General features: G+C 35.9%; 1 protein-coding gene across 1 annotated transcript; it reads left to right on the top strand.

The window, feature by feature from the left end:
- Positions 1 to 66: 66 nt before the first annotated feature.
- sowahca (sosondowah ankyrin repeat domain family Ca) lies at positions 67 to 6,327 on the top strand. The gene is made up of 2 exons (XM_042764425.1): positions 67 to 1,248; positions 2,634 to 6,327. The coding sequence occupies exons 1-2, from the start codon at positions 544 to 546 to the stop codon at positions 3,429 to 3,431; spliced, it is 1,503 nt and encodes a 500-aa protein (XP_042620359.1). The 5' UTR covers positions 67 to 543; the 3' UTR covers positions 3,432 to 6,327.
- Positions 6,328 to 10,190: the final 3,863 nt, after the last annotated feature.

Raw genomic sequence — 10,190 nt, 5'->3', positions numbered from 1 at the left:
CAGATGTCAGATATATCAGTGAGCACCTTCTTAACATTATACTGTTATTTAATCCGAATGAACGCTATAAATCATGCTAGGTTTCATTCATTAAAACATCTAAAGCTCAACGGCGCTCCAACCCTCTCCCTGTCCGGGAAAAATGGTGCGTTCCAAGTTTGGACTCGCCCTCGGGTGCAACTGGAATCCATTTTGGCTCAACGCGGAGCCGCTTCTCGTGTTAACATAGGGCGCGTCGGAGCCCAAATGAACGCGCATGTACTCCAGTTTCACACTAGTGACTCCGTTCTCCAACAAGAGTTGCTAGGATGCAAAACATCATCTTTATAAGCTCTACTGACCCCTTTCTGACACATTCAGTACTCAGTCTCATCTGCAGCCTAGTTTTCATAAGACACGATGTGTTCTGTTTACTTGCGCACAGAGTAACGATTTGCCGATGTCAACCTGTCAAAATAACGCAGGCGCAGAGGATTAACGTTAGATGCTGACTTGTGCATTCGCTTATCTATTAGTATTATTATTAATATAAAACATTATATAATGGCGACGGAGTGCACGCAAGAATCCGTCCTGGACTTTCTATTGGAAAACGGGGGGCGAGTGAAAAACAAGGACTTGGTCGCGCATTTTAAAGTCTTTCTGAGCAGCGAAAATGTGAAGCGCGCCGTGCTAAAAGAGAGATTTAAGCGTTATGTGGACAATATCGCCTACGTGAAGCAGGAAAACGGGGAGAAAGTGGTGTGTTTGAAGAAGAAGTACAGATACCCGGAGATGCGCAGCGGGCGCGCGCAGGATGAGAAGCCCGATGATGATGCTGCTGCTGGTGATGAAGACATCAACAAAGGAATCAGTGCATTGCATTTCGAAGAGAACGCCACCGTGCATGAAGAAATCGGTGATCTGAAAGCTGTGAGAGATGCTGAGGAGGAGCTGTGTGTGTCTGATATCGCACTGATTGAGAAAGACTGCAAGCTCGCGGGGGAAAACGAAATTGTGCATGGAAATGACATCGAACCAAATGCTCCTGAGCTCTCTAATGCCCGATCAACAGGAGAGGCTGGGGTTGGCAGGGCTTCCGTCACGCCACAGGTCATCGTTAATCGCCGGAGAACATCAAGGGGATCTCAGCGGAGTCTGCTGGGCTCTTCTGAGGATGGAGCACATGATGCACTGCCTGAGGATGGCAGCACCCCAAAATGCAGCCGCAAGAACTTCATAGAGCTCATGATGAGCAGTTCTCCACAGGTGGGACGGGTGCAAATACAGTAATGTAATGCATGTAATACATGATGAAAAATAAACATAATCCATATCATTTATAATGCAAAATCACATAATACATGGGAATACACATAATGCACATAATAATGCAAATGCACATTATGCTCATAATGTATAATGCAAAATCACATAATGCATATGATAAATAATGCAAAATCATAATGCATGTAATATATGATGCATATGCACATAATGCAATTTAATAATGATTATGCACATACTGATATATAATCCAAATGCACACAATACATATAATATATAATGTAAAATCACATAATGCATATAATGAAACAATGCAAAATCATAATGGATGTAATATATGGTGCATATGCACTTAATGCATGTCATAATTATTTTGCACATAATGCAATATAATCCAAATGCACATTATGCATATAATATATAATGCAAAATCACATAATGCATATAATATATAATGCATATGTGCACAATGCATATAATGAATAATGCATGTAATTTATGATGCATATGCACATAATGCATGTCATAATGATTATGCAAATAATTCTATATAATCCAAATGCACATTATGCATATAATATATCATGCAAAATCATAATGCATGTAATAATGATTATGCGTATAATGCATATAATATCAGAATCAGAAAGAGCTTTATTGTCAAGTGTGTTTGCACACACAAGGAATTCATCTTTGTGTCAGGAGCTTCCAGTGCTGAAAGTACAGACATAAATTCTGATTCTGATTTGGAACTAATGCAAAATCATATAATGCATGTAATAATAATTGTGCTTATAATGCATATAATATATAATCCAAATGCACAATATGCATATAATATAGAATGCAAATCACATAATGAATATATTATATAATGCATATGCACATAATTAAAATATATAATCCAAATGTACATAATGCATGTAATATATATTCCAAATGCATATAAATAATGCAAAATGATGCATATACACATAATGCATGTAATAATGATTACGCACATAATGCATAATGCAAAATACCATAATGCATATAATAAATAATGCAAAATCATATCATGCATGTAATTATGATTATGCTTACAATGCATATGATATAGAATCCAAAATCACATAATGCATATAATACATATTCCAAATGCATATAATAAATAATGCAAAATCACATAATGCATATATGATGCGTATGCACATAATGCATGAAATAATGATTATGCACATAATGCACATAATATATAATCCAAATGCACATTATGCATATACATTGCAAAATCACATAATGCATATACTATATAATGCATATGCACATAATGCATGAAATATAAATCCAAATGTACGTAATGCATATAATATGTGATGCATATGCAGGTGAGACGCTCACTGGTGCCCCGTAACTCCCAAGGGCACATGTCAGCCAGAAACAGTGAGTTCAGAATGTCATCTGTGGAAGAGGATTGTGCTTCGGTAACTTTAGACCCGCTGGAGCACGAGTGGATGATGTGCACGGCAGACGGCGAGTGGGACAGTCTGCAGCGGCTGCTCGAGTGTGAACCCACGCTCATCTCCAAGAAGGACTTTGTCACGGGGTTCACGTGTCTGCACTGGGCGGCCAAGCAAGGCAGACACGAGCTTTTCGCAATGCTGGTGGATTTCGCCAAACGGCACGGCGTCGCCATCAATGTAAACGTCCGATCCAGCGCCGGCTATACGCCTCTGCACCTGGCAGCAATGCACAATCATATAGAGGTCATGAAGCTTCTGGTGGGAGCGTATGATGCTGATGTAGATGTGAGAGATTACAGTGGGAAGAAAGCTGCGCAGTACCTCCGTGCCAGCGTCAAGGGCGACATCAGGGACATCATAGGGGCTTGTGCGAACTCGGACGCAGAGAACGCATCCGGAGCCGGCCGATGGAAGCTTCCTAAAGTCCTGCAGTCCAATCTCAACCCTCTACGGTTACTAAACCACCCTGAGGAGATGACAGCCGATGCTCAGCCCAGGCCCAGGTCTCTGTATCGGAAATCCTCCATCGGCCGCATCAGACTGCAGAGGAACCGCTTCAAGACGCAGATCGTCCACAGCACTTCATTCAGAGAGAACGAGGAAGGAGAGGAGACGCTCAAGAGCCCAGTCAAATCCAGACCCATATCTAACCTGTTTGGCTGAGACGGAAATGTGAATAATAGAAACATATGCAAAGACATCATTACTCTGAGATCAACTGAGCTGCTGGTTTACTGCGTGGTTAAATGGTTAAAAAATGAAAACTGAAAAATGTGAAAATATAAAAATAAATAAATAAAAATTTAATTATTTAAAATAATATAAAAATTTAAATAAAAAAAATCTAATGATTTTTGATTAAATAAACACATTTTCAAAAAATATATATATAGTGAAATATATATATATAAAATAGTAATAATACATCTAACAGTACTATAGTGAGTAGAAATAAAGGTAGCATTTTAAAATAAGGCTTCATTTGTGAACATGAACTAACAATGAACGATACTTCTACAGCATTTACTAATGTCTTAATGTTCATTTCGTCATTTACTGAAACATTTAAAATTAAAAGTTGTATTTGTTAACATTAGTTAACTAACATGAACAAAGAATTATATTTTTATTAACTAAATGTTGTTAATTGCTCATTGTTAGTTGATGTTAGCTAGAAAGTAAGGTTTTACCGAAAAAGCACAATCATGTCATAGAAATATTTTACACATATTTATAAAATTATTTTTTTTTTTAGCTTGTGAACTTGGGTCTTTATACATAACTTTTATATTTTAGGACGGACGAGGTTGAGCAACTGGAACAAATTTGAATGCAATCATCTCCTTTATCAAATTATGCACTACTATTCTGTAGCTCTAAAATCATGTAGATGTAATGTAGATTATTTTGAATGGATATTTTCACGGATGCACTTTTGCGTGTCATGATATTGTGTTGCTGTTGCATGTGATTGTCCTCCTGCTCTCCTGTTTTAGTCACTGTGCCTTTAATGATCTTCTTCCAGATGCAGGAATGAACATGTCTTGAGACTGTTATCCGGTAAATGTGATTTCAGTGTGTTTATGTGCCGTAGGTGATGTTTAAAAAGCTGTTGTTTAAATAGTTTAAGCTGGAGTCTGATTCCATGGAAAGGAACAGTTCACCCCAAACACTGCAGTGAATGGGTGCCGTCAGAACGAGAGCTGATGAAAACAAGCAACCACTCCAGTCCAGCAATTAATGTCTTGAGAACACAAATCCATCAAGACGTTTTTAACTAAAATATGAGTCCATATTCCATAATACCGTTAATTTTAGGGTGAACTGTTCTTTTAATAACTCATGAGCCATTACATTGGCAATGCACTTTTACCTAATCAAACTGACTAAGCTTTATAATACTGTTTACTCCTGAACACTAATTACTAGCGATCCCAAATACTAATATTCCAAATGTGTTTTCAGTCATTCTCTAAAGTGCCTTTGTTGATAATGAAAAGTCATTTTAGGCACTTGTTGTAGATAAATAATATTTTAAATCACCCAGAAAATGTGCTCAGTGTTCCTTAAATACAAACTATTGAAACCCAACTGGATGTTTATGTTTCCTGAAGACAATGTGAATGGTGTTTGGTATTGCTGTGCAGTTGCTAGGGTCCTCCAGCTGGTTGCTAGGTGATGTCAGTGTTGCTATGCAGTTGCTAGGGTGCTCCATGTGGTTTCTAGGTGATGTCAGTGTTGCTATGCAGTTGCTAGTGTGGCCCGGCTGGTTGTTAGGTGACGTCAGAGTTGCTATGCAGTTGCTACGGTGCCCCATCCAGTTACTAGGTGATGTCAGTGTTGCTATTTAGTTGCTAGAGTGCCCCAGCCAGTTGCTAAGTGACGTCAGTGTTGCTATGCAGTTGCTAGGGTGCCCCAGCCGGTTGCTAGGTGACATCAGTGTTGCTATGTAGTTGTTAGGGTGCTCCAGCCGGTTGCTAGGTGACATTAGTCTTGCTATACAGTTGCTAGGGTGCCCCAGCCGGTTGCTAGGTGAAGTCAGTATTGCTATGCAGTTGCTAGGGTGCCCCAACTCATTGCTAGGTGAAGTCAGTATTGCTATGTAGTTGCTAGGTTGCTCCAGCTGGTTGCTAGGTGACATCAGTGTTGCTATGCAGTTGCTAGGGTGCTCCAGCTGGTTGCTAGGTGATGTCTGTGTTTCTATGCAGTTGCTAGGGTGCCCCAGCCGGTTGCTAGGTGACGTCAGTGTTGCTATGTAGTTGCTAGGGTGCTCCAGCCGGTTGCTAGGTGACGTTAGTCTTGCTATGTAGTTGCTAGGGTGCCCCAGCCGGTTGTTAGGTGAAGTCAGTATTGCTATGCAGTTGCTAGGGTGCCCCAGCTCGTTGCTAGGTGAAGTCAGTATTGCTATGCAGTTGCTAGGGCGCCCCAGCTGGTTGCTAGGTGACATCAGTGTTGCAGTGCAGTTGCTAGGGCACCCCAGCCGGTTGCTAGGTGACATCAGTGTTGCAGTGCAGTTGCTAGGGTGCCCCAGCCGGTTGCTAGGTGACGTGTACCGTCTCTGTGATGTTTTGCTCAGTCATGCAGAGTAATGATTCCTGACTTGGCAAACTGCACTAATTAACTGCTGCGCTTAAATGACACCGTCATTAACCAGCTGCTGGCAATTCATTATTTATTTGAGGTCAACTATCTGATGAGAAGACGTTTAGGAAGCACTAAACTTTCACGGTTGGGTCCGAATGGTGTGAACATTGTGAAATTCGCTCCGAGTGTTTTGCTCTGTTCGTCATTCTATCAGTATGTCGTTTCGTTGAGTTTGGTGTCACACACAAATTCATTTCTTTTCTTTCTCATGAAATCTGATAGAACATCTACACAGCTAATATGATGTAAAGCAGGTACGACCGCTTTTCTCTGGCTGCAAGCTGTGAATGTGCTGATTCCCACACTTGTCCCGACACATCCACAGCGCTTCCGTACCGTTACGAACCTTTCTTGTTTTTATGCAACAACATGCATTTGACTTTGCTTTATCAAAAATAAATCGGACACTCATGGGTAAAGTGTGGGTGTATAATGTTCTTATATAAATATATTATATTAAAACTCTCAGGGATGTTGCTTTAGTGCACAACTTAAATACTTAGCCAAACTAAAATGAATAAAAATAAATAAAAGCCCCAAGCTAAACAGTATTGTGGGTGATTGAAGAGTTAAAATGCTTTTTTTTTTTTATTATGCATTTTTTATTAATTATTTGACCATTTATATTTAACATTTATCCCCCTTTAAAACATTAAATGTAATATATTTAAAGATCGTGACTTACATTGCTTGCAAACATTTATTTCACATTAGTGATATTTGATTGGTCTTCAATGCAAACGGATGTTTTTGTTAGGCCACATCATATCCACCAGCAGGAGCTAACTAACCCGTGATAACCATAACCACATCAGGTACTGGGGACATTCTATCTGTTACTCCAAAAAGAAAAGAGAACACAGTTTACAGCGCCTGGTTCTGCTGATATTTAAATGAATTCTGAAGTGTAAGTGCTTCTGTTCTTTATTAATGAGCAGGTTCTCCTTAGCGACACACGAGAGGCTTTATACTCTGGGTTTCTGCTGTTTCCTTCAGAGATTTACTGGAGATTAACATTGTTTCCAGAGCGGATTAATGTGCACCAGTTTCCCTTCAGTATCAGCCCTCATACACTTGTGCTTTAGATTATATAATAGGACTGAATTAGTCATAAAGAAGAGCCATTTTCTGGCCCTTAATATGCTTTTAAAGAAAAATTATTTAAGAATATATATATATATATATATATATATATATATATATAGATAGATAGATAGATAGATAGATGGATAGATTATAGATTATTTTAATTAGTCATAAATAAGAGTTATTCATCAATTACAGGAATTTCCGTCCACCAAGACTTTTTTTAAAGAAAGAACATATTTAAAAAAAAAAAAAAATCATTCTAGTTTTAAAAGATAGATTTTAAATAGATTATTTAATTTTTTAAATTTAATTTAATGTATTTTATTTTATCATTAAAGAATTTTGGTTATTTTTTATTGTTACATCATGATCTGAGCGTGAATTTATTATCAGACATTAACAAAGTTTAATTCAGATAAAACCTATTTCTTTTTATTTTTATGAATTCAAAGTAAATTGATATTTCAGCTGCAGTTAAGCAGAAAGTAAAACAATTCACTATATAGATATAGATTAGAGTTAGTCATAAAGAGATGAAGTAGAATGCTGTAAAAAATCTTTCTAGTTTGAAAGGATAGATTATAACAGTTTATTTGTGTCTCTTTAATAATTGTATTAATTTCACGTTTATTTTATTGAGATTATTAGATCATGATCTGAGAGTAGTTTATTATCAGACTTGAGAACTCAGACTGAACCCATTTTTATTTTCTGAGCTGCAGCTAACGCAGTGGCCGCGAGAGGGCAGCAGAGCTCCTCGGAGACTTCCGGCTGCTGTGACGTATGCGGAAGCGAAATTTAGCGATAATTTCATGATCTGAGACCGAACGATGCTTTATTTCTCTCTCTTCTAGTAATACTAACTAACTAGTAATAATCAGCTCAGCTGTAACTAGTACAGACTGGAGTATTATCCTCTACTGCTTTAGTCAGAAGTTTGTCAGATTTAAATAATAATAATTGAATAATAATAATAATCATCGTTCTGTTTTCCAGTGTTTTTGAGTGAAATTATTTCAGCTGCTCGTCTTTTATTATTATTTTTATTAGGGTTTGAATTCAGTTATTGTCACTTTTATTAATATTAGTACTTCATCTTAAACTAAGTGAAAATTAGAAATGTTGCATTGGCTAAAAAAAAAAAAAAAAAAAAAAGTTTTATTATTTTCATTTATTTGTTTGTTTGCCAAATATCTGACACAAGTGCTGAAAGTTTGTTTTTATTTCCATTAACATTTATTTTATTTCAATAAGCATACATTTGAATATACATTATACATTACAAAACATACATTATAATTTTGTTTTGTCAATTTTAATCTTTATTAATATGTCTGTTTAGTTTTTATTGTTTTTTTTTTTTTAGTTATTTTAATTTTTTAGTACTTCAACTAAATGGAAATTAGAAATGAAATATTTACTAGAAGTGTAACTGAAAGTTTATTTATTTCATTTATCATTTATTTCAATTAGTTAGTTTTAGTCGTTTTGTTTTGTGTATTTGTTGTTTTTTATTAGTTATATATATATATATATATATATATATATATATATATATATATATATATATATATTATGTCTTTAGTTTTTCATTACTTTGAGTTTAGTTATTTTTAGTTTGAATAATTTTAGTACTTCAAATCAGAAATCTTGCCTTGGCAGCAAACTGAAATATTTACTGAAAGTATAGCTGAAAGTTTATTTATTTATTTTTAATTTCAGTTAATCTGAATTTTATTTAATTTAATGTTTTTACATCATTTTAGTTTAAGTTTTAGCATTTTAAATATATATATATATATATATATATATATATATATATATATATATATATATATATATATATATATATATATATATATATATATATATATATCTGTTTATTTATGTATTTATTTTCAGTTGAGTTTGAGTTTTGTTTAGTTATAGTGGTTTAGTTGTGGGTCTGTGATGAGCCTCTGGCCGCCCAGTGCAGACACGTGAACCCCGTGACAAAGTCCTTCTTGGAGATGAGCGTGGGTTCACACTCGAGCAGCCGCTGCAGACTGTCCCACTCGCCGTCTGCCGTGCACATCATCCACTCGTGCTCCAGCGGGTCTAAAGTTACCGAAGCACAATCCTCTTCCACAGATGACATTCTGAACTCACTGTTTCTGGCTGACATGTGCCCTTGGGAGTTACGGTGCACCAGTGAGCGTCTCACCTGCATATGCATCACATATTATATGCATTACGTACATTTGGATTTATATTTCATGCATTATGTGCATATGCATTATATAGTATATGCATTATGTGATTTTGCAATATATATGCATAATGTGCATTTGGATTATATATTATGTGCATTATGTGCATAATCATTATTACATGCATTATGTGCATACGCATCATATATGCATTATGTGATTTTGCATTATTTATTAAATGAACTTTGTGTGTGTGTGTGTGAGTGAGTCACACGGTCTTCTGCTGTTTGTTTACCGCTCACACTGAGCTTCTGCTCCACATAATCCACACAATCTCACCCTGATGATGGAGTCAGTTAGAGCTGCTGGTTTGGATCAGAGAGTCTGGTTGATCTCACACTGGTTTATCTGGTTAGTGTGAGAGCAGCTGCACAACACTGGACTCCACTGGATTATTTACTTACTGTTCTAGTTTTTATTAATGTTTTGAATTTACATTTATTCACACATTTAATAGTTTTCATTTTTAGTTCCTTCTTTTAATTTATGTTATGTGATTTTGTCATTTTTGTTCTTTTATGTCAGTTTCAGTTTTAATTGCCCCCCCCCCCCCAGTAATTTTAGTGCTTCAGCTGATCTTATTTCAGTTAGCTGTCAAGGCAACATTTGTCTTTTTCTTTCCGTTGAAGTTTTTCATCTAATATTTATATTTTATTTTATATCAGTAAAAAAACAAGCTTTTATAGTTTTAGTGTCAGTTAACAATAAAAATCTTGCACTAGAAGGGTGTTTTTTTATACTATTGATTTTTATAGTATTTATAGTAAAAATACTGAGATTTTTTAATCATATTTTTGTCTTGTCTTTCAGTACAAATATATAAAGAAAAATAAATTCAAAGGGAAAATTATTTTTTATGACCTCACCAATAGATATTTTTCTACTTTTAGGCAAAACCCCAATTGTAATACATTAAACAAATCTTATCTGATGTCATTTA

The sequence above is a fragment of the Cyprinus carpio genome, chromosome A9 (assembly GCF_018340385.1).
Source record: "Cyprinus carpio isolate SPL01 chromosome A9, ASM1834038v1, whole genome shotgun sequence".
In the NCBI taxonomy this organism is placed as follows: domain Eukaryota; kingdom Metazoa; phylum Chordata; class Actinopteri; order Cypriniformes; family Cyprinidae; genus Cyprinus; species Cyprinus carpio.
Note: the sequence above shows the minus strand (reverse complement) of the source record. Positions and strands in the feature narration are given on the sequence as shown.

Excerpts from the sequence above, each read along its gene's own strand:
- sowahca (XM_042764425.1), top strand. The coding sequence starts at position 544 with ATGGCGACGGAGTGCACGCAAGAATCCGTCCTGGACTTTCTATTGGAA. Across the intron at positions 1,249-2,633 it reads TGATGAGCAGTTCTCCACAG|GTGAGACGCTCACTGGTGCC; the intron begins GTGGGACGGGTG and ends ATGCATATGCAG.